We start from the raw sequence: 23,935 nt of genomic DNA on the forward strand, positions 1-23,935 counted from the left end.
CCTTTGGGGACCTAGCCCAGGGTCTTGAACACATTGAATACTTGGAGGGAATTGAGCTCATCCACAACTATTGGCTCAATGTGTCTCTTCAGAGCCAGCCTCCAGTTCTCATTGTATTGGTGAGACTTGTGCCACCATCACACTGGGGAAGGATGTTGCCTTCTTACTGGCAAATGAGATGCAATGACTCTGATTTTTCAAAAAAACTTTACTACGTAACATCTATAAGGTTATGACCTGTGTATCAGCATCACAGTCTTTGACTCCTTTTTCTAATACCTGGCCCCTGAAACTCTCCCTTTCAGTGAGAGGAGGCTTCAACCCTGTAGTAAAAGTCTACACATTGGGTCAGTTCAGCCCTTGTTCCAGGGCAGAAAGGGAATAGAAGTGGACCTGCCTTTCAGGAGCCTTGATAAAGGGGTAGGAGGCCGAGTGGGGTAGCATGCGAGGAAAGTTCAGGGTGCGGAGGGGAGGGGCAGAGGGGATCTCTGGAAAGATAATCGGGAAGGGCGATGGGGTCTGGCGCTCTGGCATCCCCTTAGGTGAGGGCTGCGGTGGGACCACCAGAGCAGGTTGGAGGGTAACAGGGGCTTCTGCCTCAGGGCTGCTGCCTCTGAAGGCATGAGGCCTGTCTTCATGGGAGTGCGGCTCTGATGGAAGATCCGGAATTTCGAGTTCAATATCAGTATAGGCAAGAGCCCGGGGAGGATCTATTCTGATGGTGGCCGTCATGCCATATCTGCGTCGTTTGTTGACCCAGTACAGCAGTGGGCTGTAGCTAAAGGTGGCAGCTTTCATCACCTCCACCCACTGCTGGGCACGCTGTCTCCTCCGCAGGTTCTTCCTCCAGTGGAGTACGAGCATGCTGCCACCAGTTATCACGGTGCAGAGCCCCAACAATCCGAAGTACCATGGGACCCACGCTGAGGCAGTAAAAAAAAAAAAAAGGCAAGCTGACTGACAGCTCTAGCTTGGGACCTGAACTGTGCTCATTCCTCTCCTGGATTTGGCTCATTCATCCTCTCATTCCTTCCCACCCTTCTCAAAGACATGCCTAATAATTTCCTGATTCAGTCAAAGCTATATTTTCAGGGCACATAAGAGACCCCATTAGCCTTCTTTAGATAAGGAACACTAGGTGTAGAGGGGCCAGACCTGCCCAGACTCAAGTCAGGCCTTCTGGCTCGCAGTCCAGGACCCATGCAGTCATTCAGACCAAGAAGCCTCACTAAGGGCAAGGACCTCAATTGTATCTTTTCTGCTTGGGCAGAACATGGTCTCTGCCTTTGAGGAGTCCTTAGTTTCCTAGAGGAGTCTGTCTCTTAACTAAATAGCACTCCATTCAGGCAGCCCCCCCTCCCCCTCCCCGTCCATGCAAAGGGTCTTCCCTGAAAGTTTGTCACTCACACTCACAAGGACTGGGTGTACTTACGACCAGGGAGGCCCATGTCCTCCTTTTGCGAATCCATAAGGTTCACTCTGGTTACCAGGCCTAGGGCTCTGCAAAGAGTGAACTGACCCACTACTCTGCCCACCAATGGGAGTCCCCAGAAGGCCCAGTCCCATTGTTCTCTAAAGATGAGATCACTGGGTTCTGAGCATCAGGAATTCTTGGGCTGGTGCTTGTAGAGTGGTTGGCAGTTGATGGAATAAGGGACTCCATCTTATGACATCTCATGAGCATGTTGTCTTCCATGAAAGACTGGTCCACCATAGAATTGTCTGTTCCCAACTTTGTGTGGTGAACTCACAGGCAGCTCCCAGGAAAGGGTCCTTACACCCTCAGGAGCTTCTACTTGTGTTTTCAGTTGTTAGGGAGCCATTTTCCAGTGGGGAGTGAAGCAGGGAGGACAGTGAGCATTGGACATCCCTACCCTCAAGAAGTGTCTTACCCAGTTGTCAGGGAACAAAATGACTTAGAAGAACCATGTGGTACAAACCTCCTCCTTTGGCTCCTACCATCTCTGCTTTGTTTCTTCAACAAGTGTTTTTTGGGCATCATCAGGTCTTGTGGGATCTCCCCTGTATGTGATCTGCTTCTCTTTCCAGCTCCGTCTCCCTCCCCACCTGTCATATACCTTTCAGCCCTGGGCATGCCAGATTCCCACAGACCCTGCTTATTCCCCTCTAAACTTTGGCTCAGACTGCTGCTTCACTCAGGAGTGTCACTCACCACATTTCCACCACCGAACACCTCCTTATCCTCCCAGGTGGTCAGCTCCCCAACTCTGATACAAATAGTTCTTTCAGTTGATTTCCCAGTTTCTAGAACTCTGGAGCAGATAAATTTGAAACAAATTGGTCCCAGGGACAGGAATCAAATTGATTTCAACAACTATAAATTTGTATAAAGTGGAAAATATAGTGTTCTACAGATTTAATATATTATTTTTAGAAAGTTGCTCTATTTGAACTGGTATAAAAGTGATGCCCTTTTAAATAATACCTCACCTACCATGAACAACTAAAGTTCAGTTAAGTATAAATTAAACTGAAAAAATTAATCTGATGCTCTGCCACTGAGGCTTATTTTAAAATCAACATATTTTCCATCCCCTTCTCCCCCATCCCTAACCTGGAACAGGATTACTTTTTGTCCCCATTCAGTTATCTGTCCTTGAGCACACACCCACCACAGGAGTGAAGAAATTCAGAGTTGGAGATGGCAGCAGAAGACTTAGAAAATGATTATATCCCAGATTAAGAAGTGAAATAGGACCGGGCACACCTGAAATCACATCTTTAAAAACACTTTGTTCCCCCTGATGTGCAGAATCACAGCCTCTGGGACAAGAGTCCCTTGCATTTTTCCTTTGCTTGCAAAGTAATTAAACTTCTGTCCATCAACTGATATATAAATATACAAATGGGCATATCCATCCAACAGAAAATATGTGTGGATTTGTGTGTATATATATAAATTATATTTATATAAGATTTTGATATTAGGGATGGACCCCAGTATTCAGTTATTGAATAAACAATGTAGGAAGCCTAAATCAACTAAAAATTGAAAATTATTTTCTCTCTGAAAAAATTTTAATAGCAATTTTACTTATTTTATACATCTATATTATTTGTTGAGATGTGCATATATATGTTTGTGTATAATATATGTATAATATAAAATATATAATACATATACATATGTATGTCTACATATATTTATATGTATATATATGTATCTATATATGTGTACATATGTATATATATATCTACATTCATATATATATATATATATATATATATATATATATATATATATATATAAAATTATTGCTAAAATTAAGAAATCAAAACCAGTTGACTTGTATCTATTTTAGACCCAGAGCTCAGTCCCTGAAACATTTTGCTTATTGTGCAGAGCTTGCCCTTCATCCTGTCCTGCAGTTTCTTCTGCTTGCTGGTTGGAAATCTGGTCTGGTTATATTCCTTCCATTCTTCCATATGAAAACAGCCGTACTCTCTGTGCCAACCTGAGCCATGAAGTACTCTGAATGGAAACTACTTATGATTTTGTAATGAAGATATTTGAAAAAAATGCAAGAAATACCAAAGAGAAAGTATTCAAAGAATTCGTTGGGTTGTTTTTACAAAGTAAGTTTTAAAAAAAAATTACACAATCATCAATTTGATTACTGCTTCTTCCCAAATAAAAGATGTTCCTATATTTGTTGAGTCACTGAAGGTTGAAGTTTAGGACTAGAAATAGCATGAACTATACATCATAAGAACTATTTGCTGCTCATCTCTTCTGGTTACACAGCCTGGTAGAGGGTCTCTAGGCTCTACGGTCCCTCAGTCCCTGATGTCCATTCATTGGGTCTGCTTGCCCAGAGCAGCATGTTTTTTCTGCATTTCTTTTCTCTTTTTATTTTTTGGGTGAATAACAGGCTGTTTTAAAAATCAGCACTTAAGTATAATGCATTGGCTACTTTTATTGGAACATTTTATCTTAATTTTTCTCCTACACAAGAAGTATTACCTTGATAAGACAATGGATTTGAATAACCAATTTACTTTACCAAAGCAATCTTCAAAGGACAAAGCTGGAGAACTCACTTTTCCCAACTGTGAATTTATTAAAAAGTGACAATAATTGAGACAGGGTGATACTGGCACAATGATTGACCTGCAGGCCACCGTAAAAGAGCTTAGTCTAGATGTTGGCCCTCATCTTTGTAGTTACTTAGTTTGACAGGAATGTCAAGATAATTAAACAAGGGAGAAAAAAGTCTTCTCAATTATATGCTGGGGTGACTGGATATCCACCTGACTCCTCACACGATGCACAGAGTTTAGCCAAATTTAATTCCAGAACTAACTCAAATAGACCTATATGTATGTAAGAGCTAAAGGGGAAATTTTCTTTAAAGGTATAGGAGTAAATTTTGACTTTATTAGGCAAATTCTTTTTGGATAGGACACCAAGAGCACAGTGATAAAGAACAATATGGGTAGATTGAACTTCAAGTTAACAACTTTTGTTCAAAGTATCTTGTCAAAAATGTGGAAAGACAACTGACAGAGAAGGACAAAATATGTGCAAGTAACATGTCTTAAAAGAAAATGTATCCAGAATAAAGAAAGAACAGAACCCAACACATAGATAGCCAATGTTTAAATAATGGACACATCATCTGAGTAGACCTTTCTCTAGAGACCTTCCTCCAAAGCAGATATTCTGGCCAGTGAGCACATAAAAAAAATGTTCAACATCATCAGCCAGTGAGACTCAAAATAAGGTACTACTCCACATCCATGAGGATAGCTAAAATGAAACCAGATATTAACAACTTGGTAAGGATTTGGGAAAGGTAGCACCAACCTTCCTACATTGCAGTAGAAATGTAAAATAATGTAGTTTATTTGAAAAATATTATTTGAGGAAATGTCAAACTAAAGATAGCACACCACATGACCCAGAAATTCCACTCCTAGTTATATACCTAAAAGAACTGAAAACTTTAAAAAAAACTTTAAAAATATTTTTATTAGTTGGGAGACTTTTATTTTATTTATTTATGTGGTTTGCTGAGAATCAAACCCAGTGCCTTACACATGGTAGGCAAGATCTCTACCACTGAGCCACAGCCCCATGCAAAATAATGAAAATTTTTGCCTTCCAAAATTGGTACTAGAATGTCCATAACATTATTCATAATTACCAAAAGTATAAATAACCCTAAGGCTCATCAACTGGTATACAGATAAACAAATGTGATATATCCATCCAACAGAAAATATGTATGTATCTGTGTGTATACGTATGCATTGTATGTATGTAAGTGTCGGGAGCCATTCTCACACGTGACTGGGTGACTCCCGGTTTGGGTCTGAGGCTTCTGGCTGTGTCAGAATTTTCCTGGCCCTCTCCTGTTGAACCTGTCCGTGTGGGGGTGTGACTGACCACTGACCCCAGGGGCCCAATCACTGACCCTGACCTTGGAGTGCAGCCCCCCTTCAACCTTCATTGGATGGAATTCTCCCCCTAATTTCTTGTTCCCCAATAAAAGGCTACTCCCTGGCGTGCTCCCTCTCTCTCCTGCTAGCCCCGAGTAATCCTTGCTGCCCTACCAGGCAGTTAGACTTGGGAACCAGAGAGGGGAGCCGTCTCGGACCTGGTCATAGAAAAAGGTAACTGAGTCTGTGTGTTTATTTCGATCTCTGCTAGCTAACTTTTATGCCAAGAACCTCATTAATGAAACCATTGCGCTGGCCGCATGGTGAATATAAGATTTTGATATTAGATACGGAACCCAGGGCCTCACCCATCCTAGGCAGTGCTCTACCACTGAGCTAAAGTCCCAGCCTTTTTTTTTTTTCTTTTTTTGGTAAAAGGGTCTTGCTAAGTTGCTCAGGCTGGTGTGGAACTTGCCATCCTCCTAACTCAGTCTTTCTAGTCTCTGGGATTATACACATGGGGCATTGCTTCTGGTTACAATAGGACATTATTTGGTAATAGAAAGAAATCAGTTACCAACACTTGCTACAGCCCAAATTACCCTTGAAAACATAAAGCTAAGTGAAAGTCAGGAAAGATTACATGTATAATTCAATCCACATGATACTTGAGAAGGCAACTCTTAGGAGGTAGGAAGTTGATTTCTAGCTGACTTAGGGTTAGTAGACTGGGGTAGAAATTAGTGGTTGCTTGTGGTTCTGATGCTCTTTCTGTGAAGGCAGAAATATACTAAGATTGTTGATTGTACAACTCTGCAGATACACTGAAAGCCATTGGCTAATCCACTTAAATGGGTGAGTTGTACAGTATGTAAATTGAGTATTAATATATCCTCCAATTACTTGGAGGATTAAAAATACTTTTGTATGCAATGGCTAAGTCAGGAATATCCTCTTATGTTGGGGTTACACCACAGATACAACAACAGAACCTACAGGGTGGATGCTGTCAATTGGGATCAGACTCCGAGAGATACATTTGAAAAAACAGATGGCAGCCAAACCAGCATTGTGGACCTCTACCAGCAGGTAGGAAATTTTATTTATAAAACATATTTGAATCTTAGAATTTTTAACCTTACTAGAATCAAATTCTCTGAAGTCTTATTTAGGAAGCATAGTATACAGTATTAACATAGTCTCCTTTGGGGCCTAGGACTGCTTCATCCATTATCCATGTGTTCAAGTGCCTGTGTAGGGGGCAATATGGCATCATTAGACAGTTCTAGCAGGGCCACTCTACCAGCATTAGAAGTGGCTAGAATAGTTTTCAACATGTAGATGTACTATTGGATAAAAATAAAATATGGTCAGTCTTCAGACAGAAAAATGTAATTGTCTGGAAGTCTTAGATCTGTAGTACTTGGTGTAAAAAGAGTAAAATTGATCAATTACATTTGATGTGATGTCAATTATGTGCTAAGCCTTACAATTCATGTGTTCCCCAATCTCAAATTTGAGTGTGCACAAAGAAATAAGTAAACTTAGCTCAGTAAACCAGGAAGCACCAGTTGACATGGCTGACTTTCTAGTTTTGACAAATGAAAGAATGATCATTTAAAGAAAGCCAGACACTTGGAGCAACTAGAGACAAGTGGCAGATGAATCATAAGGAAACGAGCTCTATTGGTTTATAAGAATCCAAAATATAGCCATGTGGAGCCATTGGAAATACACTACTCTAGTGGCATCCAAGGGAATGGCCCAGTGTCAATGTTACCCTGGCATGTGGGCCACCTTCAATGTTTCTGTATTTTCTCCAATAAAGCAGTTAATGCCTCAGTTGTATCTTGGCTGTGCATGCTAGGACAGTTGAGTCTCCTGATTGAGGAACTTGGGTTCTCACAGCAGGCAAATAAGATGGATCTATTCTGATAGTATTTCATGTTATGGGGACTCTCTCATGGCTCTTTAGATTGTGTGGTCGTGGAACACTTCTGAGAAGCTAAAATATACATGTCAGGAGTGAGCTGTGTGCAAATCAGGGAGAGGAGAATAAAGGGGATGACAGAGGCACAAAGACACAATTTTCAGGATCGGCCTGTTGTGACCCTTTCTCAAACAGCTGGTGTGTTCTCTTGAGAAGTAAGGTGAATACAGGTCAGGGGTGTAGCAGCAGGCAGGGGCTCCACCCTTATTGGAGGGTAAGGTAGGGAACCCCTTGTATAGAACTTTGTTCTGTGGGACAAATTGGACTTTACTGAGATCCTGTAGTGTTATGTAGATGAATCAAGTCATCTGTTTTTTTTGGGGGGGGTGTTATTGTTTTGCTTAATTTTATTGCGGCCCTGGGATTGAACCTGGGTCCTTGAGCATGCTAAGAAAGCACTCTACCACTGAGCCACATCCCCAGCTCAAGAGATCTCTTTTTAAATACTATTTTATCAATATGTACAAAGTGTGGGCAGTGTCTACACAAAAAATTGAGATAAGGTACCCAATGAGGAGGTTGTTAATGGGACTCATGTAAATGGTGGTGTCCTGGCTTGGAGAGAAATGGGTAGGACTTGTTGATGGTGTGGGATCCTTTGGGTGCTAGAAAAAGGAGAGGAAATGGGTGGATGATGGCATCATCCTCTGGGATTGGGGAGCCTGGAAGAAGCTGGCTTGAGTGGGCTGGAGATATGAAAGGCTCTGATGGAGTTACAAACTGCAGAATCATTGAACTCCATACCATGAGAAAGTTCTAGGACATGGACAAAGGTGAATCCCATGGTTTTTCTAAATAATTGCCTCAGTCTGGCTGGGCAAAATAACCAGGGGGTGACAAGAAACTTGTGAAGGTTGAAACAGTGGGAGCTGCTTTATTGTAGGATGGCAGAGGTATTTATACCTAACTGAATACACAGCCTGTTTCAATTTAGCATCCTCCAATTACAGCAATCCTCATCATCTTAACAATTATACACAGCTTAACTCAATTAACATTATCTAGATACAGCAATTAGCCAATAAGGAATCTATCATCTTAATGGCTCATTGGTATTACTTCATCTTAATTATACACAGCTTAACTCAATTAACAACATCCTAACAGCTCGCTGGTGTTACTTCTCAAACCACTTCCTCTGGCAAGGTCCAGGCACCATCTTGACTTGGTTGTGGCTCTCAGCATTTCCCTTTTTAGTTTTATTTAAAAAACAAGTATGTGGCTTAGGGACCATGCCTGTTTTAGGTTGTGCAATATTTCATATGGTCCTTTCCCATCATTGGATGGTCTGACCTCAAATCGTCAGTCTCCTGTCTTAGGTTGGTACCATTGTAATTGAATCTTACCCTTCTTTGACTACCAGCCCAACACACTGAGCCATACTTGTGAATAACGACCATAGTGGTTTTTCCACAAACACCATAAATAATCTGTTACAAGCAGAAAGGAGGATACAAAAATGCCAAGATAACAAGCCAATTGATGGCTCCAAGTAAGAAGCCCTTGGAAAAATTGTACCAGCAATGGCAATGTTAGCAAAGAACGAGTTACAATTTGTTGCCTCAATAGATTAGTTTTTTGTCACAGTCCAGGTAAAGCAGTATCTAATTAAATCACAGTCCAGGTAAGCTCACAGTCCAGGTAAGTTCTGCAGGCAGCTAGCCTCACAGTCCATGTAAGTTCACAGTCTAGGTAAGTTCTGCAGGCAGCTAGCTAGATCTGCAGTCTTGCCCGGTGCTCAGCAACACTGGTAATCTTTCCACCCTCGTCCTCACCGGCACTGGGATGAAGGCAGGAACTCTGGATGGCTAAATAAAATCCTGTAGCATTCCAGCAGGCACTAAAAAAACAACCTTCTGAACAATTTAGTACATTATCTCAAGGTTTTTTACATTTGAAATAGGCCTTAATGGTGGTCATTACTCATTAGCATCCAGGTGTGGGAGAACCATTATAGTTATTGACATTGGAAATAACCAAACTTCAGGGGCACCGGGCGGGTCCTCTGCTGCAGGCTGTAGCAGCCCCAGATGGCCCTGGGGAGTGTCCTGTACTCAAACTGCCACCGGGCACAGGGAGCAAGAGCCCGGGAGACTGTGCCTCCAGGTCAGGTCTGGGTTTGGGCTTGTGGCAGTGGCATCCCGCTCTCCGGGAGATGGGCAGGGAAAGGTCTGTGGCCACTGCCGCTGCTTGGAAAGTCCCTGCTGCGCTGTGATGGGCTCGCGCATGTGGCAGCCAAGGCGCCACTTCACAAATCCTCCGATAATGAAAAATATTTAGTAGTAGCCTTTTGTTGCAACTTTTTCCCGGATAATCTTTCCTCCTCTGAACTTTCTTCCTTTTTCTGACTAGAGTTCCTGGGATTTTTTCATCGTATGCCCTAACTGTACTTGGTTTCACTGGGGTGCCTCCTTCCTTCAACAATTTATGTAACACCCCTTCCATATTTTCATCACAAAGACAATACAACACACCAAGACAAAACAAGACACAAACATACTGTATCAATCTTCTCCATTTTCTTAAAATGGCCATCCTTCTTCTTGCCCTGTTCTAGGAACGAGCAGATTTACTCCCATCCTATCTATTACCAGGAATGTGCAGCTTTTCCTTGTCACTTACCCCCGAGCGTCCTGGGGCTCCCTGTATTGGCCACCATCTGCCGAAGTCTGGCTGGGCACAATAACTGGGGAGGGGGGGGGTGACAAGAAACTTGTGAAGGTTGATACAGCGGGAGGTGCTTTATTGTAGGACAGCAGAGGTATTTATACCTAACTGAATACACAGCCTGTTTCAATTTAGCATCATCCAGTTACAGCAATCCTCATCATCTTAACAATTATACACAGCTTAACTCAATTAACATCATCTAGATACAGCAATTAGCTAACAAAAATCTCTATCATCTTAATAGCTCACTGGCATTACTTCTCAAACCACTCTCTCTGGCAAAGTGCCAGGCGCCATCTTGACTTGGTTGTGGCTCTCAGCAAAAAATTACAAACCTCTTTAAGGAAAAGACATCTATACCTATATCAGTATCTTAAGAATTGAAACTAGGAGGCTAGCTTAAGAAGAATAATCACAAATGCCAGATTTGAAGTTGTCTTCTGTGAGGTGTGAGAACTCTTGAACTTCCCAGGTGCTTAGGAAACATCTGGTGAGCCTAGCATTCGCTCGGCCTGGCGGTGGAGGCAGCGGAGGAGCGGAGCCCTTAGTGGTGACTGGGCGTTCTGAGCCGGGAGGCGGCGGTGGCTGAGCACAACTTTGCACTGCCCTTCCAGGCTCTCGCTCCAACCGAACACTTTTCTGGAAGGTCCCGGCAGCTGGGGCCAAACAGTGCTATACCGTGCCCTGGCGGGCGGGAAGATGATAATGATGTCCCCAAACAGCAAGCTGGCGTTCAGCATGCCACATGGCGGTGGCCTGCACGTGGAGCCCAAGTACTCGGCACTGCACAGCGCCTCGCCCGGCTCCTCGGCGCCCGCAGCGCCCTCAGCCAGCTCCCCCAGCAGCTCCAGCAATGCTGGCAGCGGTGGAGGCCGGAGCAGCTGCTCCAGTAGCAGTGACAGCAGAGGCGGCGGGGTCTCAGAGGCGATGCAGAGAGCTTGTCTTCCAACCCCACGGAGCAATGTATTTGGCGGGCTGGATGAGAGTCTGCTGGCCCTTGCAGAGGCTCTGGCCGCTGTGGACATCGTCTTCCAGACCAAGAGTCACCACCACCACCCGCCCCACCACAGCCCCTTCAAGCCGGACGCCACTTACCACACCATGAACACCATCCCGTGCACGTCGGCTGCCTCTTCTTCATCTGTACCCATCTGGCACCCGTCTGCACTGGCCGGCACCCACCACCACTACCATCACCACCATCACCACCACCACCAGCCGCACCAGGCGCTCGAAGGCGAGCTGCTGGAGCGCCTGAGTCCCGGGCTGGCCCTGGGTGCCATGGCTGGCCCCGACGGCGCGGTGGTGTCCACGCGGGCTCATGCTCCGCACATGGCCACCATGAACCCCATGCACCAAGCAGCGCTCAGCATGGCCCATGCGCACGGTCTGCCCTCACACATGGGCTGCATGAGCGACGTGGACGCCGACCCGCGGGACCTGGAGGCGTTCGCTGAGCACTTCAAGCTGGGGGTGATGCAGGCAGATGTCGGTTCCGCTCTAGCCAACCTCAAAATCCCCGGCGTGGGCTCGCTTAGCCAGAGCACCATCTGCAGGTTCGAGTCTCTCACGCTGTCACACAACAACATGATCGCGCCCAAACCCATCCTGCAGGCTTGGCTGGAGGAGGCAGAGAAGTCCCACAGTGAGAAGCTCACCAAGCCTGAGCTCTTCAATGGCGCTGAGAAGAAGCGCAAGCGCATGTCCATAGCTGCGCCTGAGAAGCGCTCGCTTGAAGCCTACTTTGCCATCCAGCCGCGACCCTCCTCGGAGAAGATCGCCGCCATAGCAGAGAAACTGGATCTTAGGAAAAATGTGGTGCGCGTCTGGTTCTGCAACCAGAGGCAGAAACAGAAAAAAATGAAATATTCCGCAGGCATATAGGAGACCCTTGGTCATTCCAGGCACAGCCCACTCCTTGTCCCCCCTTTCCTCCCTCTTTCTCTCCTGCCTCTTTTCTTTCCACTTTTGGTGACCAGAAACAATTCCAGTAAATGTGAATCCAGAGAAAGCGAGGATTGAAGAGGGAAGGAAGTAGCGAGCAACTGAGCTCAAGCCAGAGAGAATGTGAAAAGGTTTCTGAAAGAAAAGAAAAACAAAAGGTGGGATTTGTCAAGTTGTAGAAAAGTTGTCCCTTTTAACCCCACCTCTGCTTCTTCAGAGGTAGTGTGGAGCTGGCTGTGTGCAGGAAGGCAGAAGAGACAGCCTTTTAAAAGTCTGCAAAAATAAGCAAGTAAGATTTGTTTTTATTCTTACAGACATCACCCTTGTTCAAGTTTAAAAGTACACTTTGCAGCTATTTTTCAGAAATAGAAATTGATTCAGAACTGAAAACTTTAAACTAGAGTTGATGCTTAATGGGATAGAGACATCTCTAAAGTATTTTGAATTTTAAAAAGATGGCAGATTTTTCTGCATTTACACTGTATATTATATATATATTTTTTATTGTGGTTCTTACCCTCTTCTTTCTCTGAAGTGTTAATGCTTAAGAAAGGAGTTGCTCCTGCTGTGTTCACTGATCTTGAAAGCTATTATTAGATTATTGCCGAACAACCCTCTGTAAATTATTAATTTATCTCTCTAGCAAATTAATTTGTGCACATTCTAATTAATTAAACTTCTTTAGTCTAAAAAAAAAAACACAAAAAACCGGGGGGAACGTATAGCTAGTGGTGTTCAAAAATTTTGTTTGATGAGTTCACTGAATTTTTACAGCTTCCCTCATATAACGTGTTCTTTTTGGCCTACTTGTATATTCTCACTTTGAATTAAGCTTGTTTTTTCTTTGTTTTTACTGGTAGTGTTCTGATTTGTGAGTTGACACTCAGTAATGGATGTCTTAATCGTGGAGACCTGATTCACTGTCCTGAGGTATTGTTTACTTTGTTACATATTTAATGGGGATTCCCACATTGTCCCCACTACACCAGAGCGCGCTCTCTCTCTCTCTCTCTCTCTCTCTCTCTCTCTCTCTCTCTCTCTCTCTCACCCTTACACGTCTACACACACAAACACATATTCACACATCCCTAATAGAAGAGGCAATTGGAAGCATGAGTCCTGCATCATTTTCTAGCATTTAGTGCATTTTTCAGTTGGTGCTTGCCCCTCCGATTCTAAGATTTCACCAAAATATTGCAATCTTCCAGTTTTCAATTGCTTTGTTGACTACATTTTAACATTTGTAGGAACCCTTCAGTTTTTCCTTTTGGAGGTTTGTTGGTAGAAAAGTGAATTTGAACTATTTGAAAGACAGTGCACTGCTTGTAAATTCACATTGTTTGGTAGAATTCTTTTGGAACAAAAATAATTAGGTACACAATGACCAGTACCTTATTATTGTAAATATTTCATTCAAAATGATGCACATATAGATATATTTCACAAATTTTGCTGTATTGCTGTTCCATTTGAGGTTCTCCAAAGTCTTGAGTTCTGTACGTGACCTGGTTTCTTGTTTTTGTTAATAGATGGTTTATTTACTATGGTAATGTATTAAGTTATTTTTGGTATTTTATTGTCTTTCATTGAAGAGATGATTTTAATGTTTTATTGGCAAAGTATGCTGTTTTTCATTAAAATATGCTATTAATATTAAATGGCTTTTAAAATGTGGAAAAAAAAGAAACACCTGGTGCCAGAATCCTTGTGACAGATTATCATTTGCAAGGTCCTTGTTGATGAGTGATGTGGAAGCCTCTAGCAGAATCACTATTTTTTGTTGGGAGAAAAGGCACTTTGCCATTTGAGAATTGCAGCATAAGTGTAGGAAGGTGTTTGTGACATCTTGTTTTAAAAATGTCTTTTCCTCCTGGAAAGAGGAACTATGAGCTTAGGGGGAAAGACTGAGAAGAAATGTTGGGTGTATATCTGTAATTGAAATGTTATAAAGGGGTCAGGGTTTGCCCTTCCCCATTAGTGCAAGTGTTCTTAAAAGTTCTCAGAATGCTTTAGGAATTTTCAAAGCAAGGTCAGTGAGCACTGTATACTCTTAAGTGTCTCTCAGCCATCACTGCATACAAGGGTAGAAATGAGAATAGTCACTTTAGTGTAATGCTTTGTGGGATGTATGCCATGTGGGCCATGTATGCCAAAAGGAACCACAATGATGGTCTCTTGATCAGCAAAGGCAGATGGAAAAAGCGCCATAGGCTTATTCCCTGTTCACATGTACATCTTGCTGAGCTGTGCTACCTGACAGGTAATGGTGACTGATGTAGTCTCTGTAGAAGACAACCCTGTCTTAAAAAGTTAGATTTAGCTGTTGTCATGATGTGCATCTATAATCACAGCTACACAGGCCAAGGCAAGAGGATGACAAATTTGAGGCCAGTTGAGGCACCTTAGTGAAGCCCTGCCTAAAAAAAGGGGGGGGCAAGGATGTAGCTTAGTGATAGAGCCCCTTCCCAGTTTAGTCTCTGAATATTAATATCAAAAAGAATAAGTCACTATTTAATCATGATTTAGAAATAGTGTTTTCGCAGAAGTCTATGACCCAGAATTGCAACATCTAAGTTGGTTGGGTGGGGCTTCTCATCCCCAACTACCATAGTTTTCTCTAATATAAATTTATTCTTGCTTGTGTAGCCATATTTTTAACTTTTTACAAAATGGTCTAATAGATGCAATGTGTAAAGACTGTAGAATGATGAGATTCTATCTAAAGATATGAGACTGAGTCCCATGAGAAGAATGACAGTACCTAAGGAGTTTGTCAAGTCAAGACTCTAGTAAGTACTAGTTTTCTGACTGTGCTTGTGTCTGAATGGTGTGTGCACAGAGGTTGAGCTCTGTGTGTATCCCTTAGCATCTTAGATTATTTTATTAAAAAATGGCTATGGCTAATGTGGAGAAAATGTTTTTTTTTTTTTTTTTTTTTTTTTTTTTGTCGTTGTTGTTGTTTGTACCAGGGTTGAACTCTGGGGCACTCAACCACTGAGCCACATTCCCAGCTCTACTTTGTATTTTAGTTAGAGACAAGAGTATCACTGAGTTGCTAAGTCCTTTGCCATTACTGAGGCTGGCTTTGAACATGTGATCCTCCTGCCTCAGCCTCTCTAGCTGCTGGGATTACAGGCATGTTCCACTGCACCTGGCTGAGAAAATGGTATTATTGTGGGGAGGAGAGTGAGCAATTCCAGGTTTTCTGATTCTGTAATGTTAGGAGATGCAGGAATAATGAAAGAGAGATGCTCTGAATTGCCTGTACAAATGTGAATCCAGGGACAAGATTATTTCAGAGTTCTATATTGTTACCAGGGTTAAGATCCAGGTGCTTGCCCCACACCTGCCCAGTCAAGTTGACAACTAAGTAGTTGAGGCAAAGAAAGTGACTGTATTTTAAAAGTGGCTCAGTGAGAAGAAAGAGGGATTCTGTATCCAAATCCCTACCTCTTAGGAAGCTGATCTCAGGGGGCTTATGTTAGTGATTCATGGGTGTTTCCAGATGGGCAGGTGTTCTGCAGAGGGAAGGCTGGATAATGGTATCCAAGTCATGATATTTTCCAACTTCTAAGATCTCAACAGTAAAGATCATGATTTTTTCCTATTATGGACTAGTTGCATATTATACAATGATAGGGTAAGGAGGGGAAGGTAATTCTTCCTAGACCCTCTTGTTGAGCTGCTAGCTGAAATCCCTGTAATGAGGGAGAACATCCTTCCTTAGTAACTTCACTCCCAGCAGTGAACACAGAGCATCCTTCCTCAGCTAGCTACTCCCATCATGAACAGAAACACATCCACTGGTCAATTTCAGTATTTCAGCACTGAGAACAGGCAGTAATTTATTCAAGGAAAATAGTCCTGATTTGCAAATATCTAATTGTCATTGATTATTTTCCTTGGATTGATCACAATAGGAATGTTTTAATTTTCAGATCCCAGAATGCAAAAAGAGAACTTAAAACATTGATGTTTCAGGCTTGACCTAGATTTTCTTAGGAAGAACTTTGAAAGAAGTAAGACTCTTCCAACATTACAAATCAGTAAGATGGATTTTGAAGATATTCATGGTCATTGTGGGGTCAAATAAAGACTAATGCACAAAGGAACCCATGCAGTCATGTTTATAGCTATGACTGTTGCTTTTTTCAGTATCCCTGTTCTTTCTGTGAGACAACAGGCAAACACTGAATCAGAATGTATGTAGAGCACTTTGCTATAGGGAGCTATGTCATCTCTTTATCTAACATTGTAGACATTTGCTCATGGCAGTTGGAAGACTGACCTCCCAATTCTATTCTTAAGGATCAGATACATAGAATCAAAATGATGCAGAGGAACCTACATTAAAAGAAAAGACTAAAGTTTCAACAGTATTAGAGCAAAGAAGGATTAATGAATCAGGCAGCACTCAGAACCAGATGTTCAGAGTTTCATGGCAGCAGTGTGGGCAGTGAGATTCCATAGGCTGATGTAGAAGTACAATGAAAAAAAATATATTTGACTAGAGTCAAAAGACCCTACATAGATGCTGGTTAGCAGTTTCTGTAAATTTGTAAATTTCCTAGTTTCATTTTGTAAAAACTTAAACTGGTTCCTAGTTTCCGTGTAACATTTTTACATTAATTCTCCATGTACCTGTGGAGGAAGCTGAAGCCCTGGAATCATCTTAGTCTAATGAACTCTCAACTAAAACTTCATATCACCCAGGATAGAATCCATGTTCCAATCCACTCATTGTTAAGACTAGAATTATGAGATTTCAGTAGAAAATAGCACCAATATACAATGGAAATGCCCTTGGATAATGTTGATTTTGGAAAAGCAGTAATTTATGTCTTGTGATTCTTTTTCAGTTTGAGGCTGATCCACTAGCAGATTGTTTAAGAGGATCAACAATTACATCCTTACTTAGAGTGATGTCACTAAATGACTGGATGTTTCTTTATTCTAGGAGCTGTGTTGAAATAGTGAGTTATGACTATGGGAAAATCAAATATGTAAGTACAGTGGCAATTTTAAATTTCCAATTTAAAAATCCATAAATAATCAATTATTTCCAATTCAAAATCAGTTGTTAACCATCTGAAAGTAGAGTCCCTGGCATATCAACATGTAGGAATCATTTTATCAAAACTCTGAAGCCCTGGAAGAAAAGGTTAATGTCTGCCAGTCAGCAAACACCAGAATAGGATTTTATGACATGGTTTGTGGCTGTTAGGATAGATGTTGAAGAAGGCATGGGAATTAGAAATTTGGTGTGAATGGGTGGGGAATACTTTTTAAATTTGTTTAGTTCTACATGACAGGATAATGTACTTTAGCATATATTATATACATTCAGTGTATATTATATACATTATATACATTTAGCATACATTATATATATATACATAGAGTATCACTTATTCTATTTAGGATCCCACTCTTGTAATTGTACATGATCTGGAGTTACCCTGATTGTGTATACATATATAAGGCTAGCAAAGTTATGACTGATTAATTCTACTGTCTTTCCTATTCCCCTCCTACCTTCATTAGTTTCCCTTTGTAGAATACAATGGATTTCTATTATTGCCCTCCTTAACATCTCTTGTTTTGGGCTAGCATCCACAAATCAGAGAGAACATTTGGCCTTTGGTGTGTTGGGATTGGCTTATTTCACTTAGAATGAGAGTCTTCAGTTCTGGATGGGGAATATTAAGAACTAGGTCCTACTGAGTACAGTAGCACAAGCATGTAATCCTATGTTGCTCAGGAAGCTGAGGCAGGAACATCACAAATTCAAAGCCAGTGTCAGAAACTTAGCAAGGCTCGAGCAACATGGAAAGACACTGTCTCTAAATAAAATATAAAAAGTGCTGGGGATGTGGATCAAGGGTTGAATGCCACTTGGTTCAATCCCTAGTACCAAAACAAAACAAACAAATAGCAGCAAGAACAACAACACAAAATAAGGCTCCAATCATGTTTCCAAAAATTGAACTTATTTTTAAAGAAAATTTAATCTTTTTATAGGAATTTTGGGTTTACAGAAAAATGAAGAAGATACTGAGACTTTCTGTGTACTCCCCCATTATCAATATCTCCCACCAAAGTAGTGCATTTATTCTAATGGATGAATGTACATTAATAGATTGCAATCACCAGGCATGGTGGTGGAGCATGCTTGTAATCACAGTGGCTCGGGAGGCTCACTCGGGAGGATTCTGAGTTCAAAGCCATCCTTAGCAATGGTGAGGCACTAAGCAACTCAGTGAGATTCTGTCTCTAAATAAAATGCAAAATAGAGCTGGGGGTGTGGCTGAGTGTTTGAATGTCCATGTTTTTAATCCCTGGAACCCCAATCCCCCAATATCCATTGCAGTCACTTAAAATCTGCAGTTTACATTTGGGTTCATTCTTGTTGTACATTCATACACATATGTGCATGTGACATATGTCCACTATTATATTATCAAGAAGAGTAGTTTCAACTAATTATTTGTTCTTTTTTTTTTACTATCTCAATATTTTTTTCCCCTTTTCCAGAATGTCATATAGTTGAAGCATGTAGTAGGTAGACTTTTCAGATTGGCTTTTTTTAGGTAGTAGTAAACATTTAAAGTTCTATTATTTCTCTGGATTGATAGGTCCCATCTTTTTAGTGCTAAATGACAACATTATGTTGTCTAGATGTAGTTTATTTTTCCATTCCCTTACTGAAGGACACCTTAATTACTCCCAATTTTTGACAGTTATGCATAAAGCTGCTCTAAATATTCTTGTGTCAGTTTTTGTGTGGATGGACACAAGTGTTTAACACTTTTGGGTAGATAGCAAGGAACATGATTGTTTGATCATTTTATAAAAATATGTTAGTTTTTAACAAACCACCAAACTGTATTCCAAAGTGGCTGTAGCACTTGCATTCCACTTGGGAATGATCAGAGTTCTTGCTGCTCTAAATTCTCACTGGTATTTGGTGTTGCAGGTGCTCAGGGTTCAGGGCATTCTAATAGATATAGAGGGACAGCTTGTTTTAATTTGCATTTTCTCATATGATATGGAACATCTTTTTACATGCTAACTTGTTATATCTTTTCATATATATATATATATATATATATATATATATATATATATATATATATAAATAATCTTCCTTGGCAAGGTTCTTGTATATTTGGCCCATTTTAAAGTCAACTTCTTTTCTTATTGTTGAGTTGTAAGAGTTTTTGTTATATTTGGGATAACAGCCATTTATTAGATGTCTTTTGCAAATATTATGATTTACACTGTATCTTGTCTTTTTGCTTATCTCTTGGCAGTGTCCTTCACAGAGCACACCTTAATTTTAATGAAGCCCTACTAACCAATTTATTTTTTCATGGATTTTTGTCTTTGATGTTGTATGAAGTCCTTGTCATAATAATTCAAGATTATTGAAATATTCTCCTAGAAAACTGTAGGAGTTCTTAATTTTTGTGGTGTACATTTAGGTCTGTGATTTATTTCACATTAGTTGGGTGAAGGGTATAATTTTTGTGTGTACATTTATCTTTCTTCTGGCATGTGGATGTCTAGTTACTCTAGGATCATCTGTTGAAAAGATTATCTTTATTGCATTGTCTTTTTCCTCTGTCCAATTATTGGCCTAAGTGTAATTCTGGCTATAAAGTCTTCTCCATTTACCAATTTATGCATGTTTTTCCACAAACCATTGTAGTTTTCTGGTAAGTCTTGATATTGGATAATTTTTCCTCCATATTTGTTCTTTTTCAATATTGTATTATTAGATGTAATGTACCAATATAAAAATGTGGAAAGAGAAAAATATATTGTATTGGTTATAGTGGAAGTTTTGCTTCTCCCTGTACCTTGGAAAAATTATTTTGCCACTATTCACAAAATACTTCACTGATTTTGATTAGCATTGCATTGACTGTATAAATTAAGTGGGAAAGAACCCACTGACGTCTTGACCATAATAAATTTTTCTATCCAGGAACATGGAATGTGCTCCATTCTTTATTTTTTTATTCATTGGAATTTTAGTTTCCCTTTGATAGGTCTTGTATACCTTTATCAGATTTACACCTTACTATTTCATTTTTAGTATTTCAGTTTTTAATTTCAAATTCTACTTTTGTTAATTGATAGAATTAAAAGAAAGGAATTTGACTCTTATGTATTAACCTTCTATATTGAAATCTTACTGTAAAATCTTATCCATTCTAGGAGGTTATTGATTCTAATTATTTTCACAGATGTCATCTGCAAACAAAGACAAGTTTATGGGTTTGAATTTCTTGTGTAATTACATGAGTAAATTTTACTTTGAGTAAAATGTTAAAGGAGTTCATGAGTGAGGACACCACTGATTTTTAAAGATTCAGTTTTCTTTACTCAATATTTTTGGTAATGAGTGACAGTTGAGTTAAATTTCTGAGAGTTCTGACAACCTCCATTGTTTTGTCTGGTGTTTAGTCTGTCTCTTCTGAATGTGTTTATTGCCTTTTGGTATGCCTTGTAATTTTTCCTTGATGGCTGGATATGATGTGCTGGGTCAAAGTGGGTGATGTAAATGGTTATGTGGTAGCAAGGTGAAGGGAAACTAGACTCCTATAATTAGGTCTCAATCTCTGGGGAGGTTGAACCTGTGCACCTTGAACTTCACAGGTGCTTAAGTTTTTTTCTCTTTGGTTAGGTAGGAACGAATGGCTAGAGTGTGCTAGAGTTGCTATTTCCCTTATCTTATGCAGGTTAGCTGCTAATTCCCCACAGATCAGGCTCTGATAACTGGTTTCTCATGCAGGCCAGTCTTGCTGGGAAGAAGAATGCTATAGAATATTTCAGAAGGATACTTCTTTCTCCCTCTTTCTGGAGCCATAAAGGAGTTTTTCTCTGTTTTTCATAAAAAAAAAAATCTGGTTCATCTAGAACTCAATCTTTCAAAAATTATGAGGTCCTCCCTGAGCTTGCATATACATTTTGTTTTTAATTTCTCACAGATGTCCACACTGAGCCTTCAGCAATTTCAATAAATTGTCAATTACATTTGGTGTCTGTTTTCTTTTCCTGGGCTGCATGCTCGGGGGTGCTCAGGTAAGGCCTGACTCCTGTGCTACCTGTTTTAGCCATTTTCCCTGGGTCTTTACCTCTCTTAGAGACCCCAGAATGATCATTCATTTTTCTTTTCAGTTGGTCTATTTAGCTTTTTACTTCTGAAATATGAATGGTGACACCTAAGCTCATTAGAAGGAAAACCTGATCTACAGATTACTTTTAAAAATAATTAAAATGCACATGTTGGTGTTTATATCATAGCCCGTTTTGCATTTTATTCACGCATGAAGTGTTATGTTGTATTTCATTGTTCTTTGCCTCTTTAGAATAGATGATACACTTATTTTCTAGGTACAAAGTAAATGAAAACCCAAGCTTACATATAATCGTGTTATAGAAGCATATCACATGACATACACAGATCTATCTACTTTGTTTGTCTTCTGTTTTTAGTTCTAAATCTGCATTTGCAAGTACTTTAAAATTCAATATGCTGCCCATGTTTCCCTAAACTAGCCAACAAATGCCAATGTACCTTTATAGTTAGTTAAATACACACTGTCAGGATTTAGCTATAACCTTAATATCACCATCTTATGCTAATGTTCTCAGACTTGAGAACTGGATATTATTTTTAAAAGAGAAAGGATATAGAAATGTAATGTAATATGGCTTACAGTAATCATAATTTTCATCCCCAATGGTAATCTAAGTATGTGTTCTATTTCTTCTAACTTGATTCCTTCCCCTTGTTCAATGGAATTCCTCATTTTTCCTTCCATCCATTGTGTTAGACCAAGTTGTCATTACTTGGTGTCTGAATGTCTATAGAAAGATCCCATCTTACTCCCTTCCTTGAATTTTTGTCCTTAATTCATCTTGCATCCTCCTCTTGCTTCTAAGATAATCTTTGTCTAGGGAGGTTTTCTTAATCATGAAGCAAGTGTGTTTTGTTTGTTTGTTTTTTTACATGGAGCCTAGACTTTCTTGTTTTAAGTGCTTCAGGAGATCCTGGGATGCTACACTAAGAAACACCTTTTCTGAGCCATATTCATTTTCAAATAAAATAACATAGCTCTTTAGATAAAATGGTAAATTAATATATAGAAATATATACTTATTGAATACAACATGTCTAAAAATATACATCCATAGCATTCATTACCTAAATAGTTGTGTTTGTGGTGAACACTTAATATCCACATTTTTTAAAGAATGTAATATGCACCATTATCTGTACTTGCAGTGTTATACATTAGATTCTGGAACTTATTGCTTCTGCCTGATTGTAATTATGTGACATTTGACTAACGCCCCAACAGGCTCCTCATTGTTTCTAACCAGGCCACCTGTGGTAAACACTTTCTGACTTTCCACTCTTGAGATTAATGTTTTTAGGTTACACACGAGTGAGGTTTATATGGTGCTTTTCTTTGTGTGCCCGACTTATTTCATTTAATGCACTATCCTCCATGTTCACCCATGATATCAGAAATGACCAGATTTCCTTCTTTTTATACTGAATATCATTAATTGTGTGTATACCACTTTTTGTGCATTCATCTCTTGGACTTGTAAGTTGATGCCACATCTTGTCTATTGTGAAAGGTGCTGCATTAAACACAGGAGGAGAGCTACTTCTTTTATGAACTGATTTTGTTTCCTTTACATATATATCCAGAATGGGGTCATTGGATCATAGGGTAGACCTGCTTTTAGTTATCAGGAACTTCCCCTCTGTCTCCTATGATAGGCTGGAGAAGTTGACATTCCCACTAGCAGTGTGCGAGGGTGCTCTACTTCACAAATTTGATCATGGCCATTCTTACTGGAGTTAGATGATACCTCATGTGGCTTTGACCTGCATTCCCTGATGATTAGTAATGTTGAGCATTTTTTCCACATGTGTGTTGGCCATTTGTATGTCTTCTTTTGAAATGTGTCTATTCTGGTCTTTTGTCCATTCTTTCACCAGGTTTTTTTTTTTTTTTAATTTATACCATACAATTTATTTTTATTTTTTTAGTCATACATGACAGCAGAATGTATTTTGACATAATAACATACATGGAATATACATACATCAATCATATTGTCTATTCCATTCTTCTGCCCTTCCTATCCCCCCTACTTTTCCCCTCCTCTCCCATTCTTTCTCTTTATCCAATCTAATGTGAGACACTTTTTTTTCTTTTTCTCATCACAACATCATATATGTATTCTGTATAACAATGAGGTTCTCCTTCCATCTTCCATGCAACTCCTCTTCTCCCTCTTTTCCCCTCCCACCTCTCTTCCCTATTTTGTGGTAGTCTTCTTCTCATGCTCTTCCTCCCTATCCCATTTTGAGTCATCCCCCTTTTATCAGAGAAGACATTTGGCATTTGTTTTTTAGGGATTGGCTAACTTCACTTAGCATAATCTGCTCTAATGCCATCCATTTGCCTGCAAATGCCATGATCTGGTTATTTTTTAGTGTTAAGTAATATTCCAATGCAGAAAGCAAATTTCACCCAGAAATAGAATAGGAAGCAGAGTACGGCCCAGAGGAAGTGTCCAGCCAGGAGTTGATTTAAGCCCAATTGCTAGAAAGATAGGCAGCTCATCTGTTTCCTGTGTCTGGTCATTGAGGCTCACCAGGGCCACCAGTTCTCCACTCTAGGTGAAGCCTTCAAAGAACTCAGGCATTGAGAGCACAGGCCTAGGAGTCAGGACAGCTGGGTTTCAATTCAGATGACCTAGCAGTGACTACCTGGACTTGTCCCTCAAAAGCTGAACTATTCAACTGTTGGGAGCTGTTCTTATTCACAGCTGTTCTTTTTAGTTGACCAACTTTGAGAATCCCATGAAGGTATGGACTTTAACCTGAGAAAAACT

At 40.3% G+C, this 23,935-nt stretch overlaps 1 protein-coding gene and 1 pseudogene across 1 annotated transcript; one reads left to right on the plus strand and one right to left on the minus strand.

Moving 5' to 3' along the window:
* Positions 1-348: 348 nt before the first annotated feature.
* On the minus strand, positions 349-1,469 carry LOC143642077 (testis-expressed protein 38-like). Its single transcript, XM_077110169.1, has 2 exons — positions 1,433-1,469; positions 349-923 (listed from the first exon to the last, which is right to left on the minus strand). Exons 1-2 carry the CDS (start codon positions 1,467-1,469, stop codon positions 349-351), a joined length of 612 nt encoding a protein of 203 aa, XP_076966284.1.
* Positions 1,470-10,762: 9,293 nt separating this feature from the next.
* On the plus strand, positions 10,763-11,947 carry LOC143637961 (POU domain, class 4, transcription factor 2 pseudogene; annotated as a pseudogene).
* The last annotated feature ends 11,988 nt before the right edge of the window (positions 11,948-23,935 follow it).

Source organism: Callospermophilus lateralis, chromosome 1, assembly GCF_048772815.1.
Source record: "Callospermophilus lateralis isolate mCalLat2 chromosome 1, mCalLat2.hap1, whole genome shotgun sequence".
Taxonomy (NCBI): Eukaryota; Metazoa; Chordata; class Mammalia; order Rodentia; family Sciuridae; genus Callospermophilus; species Callospermophilus lateralis.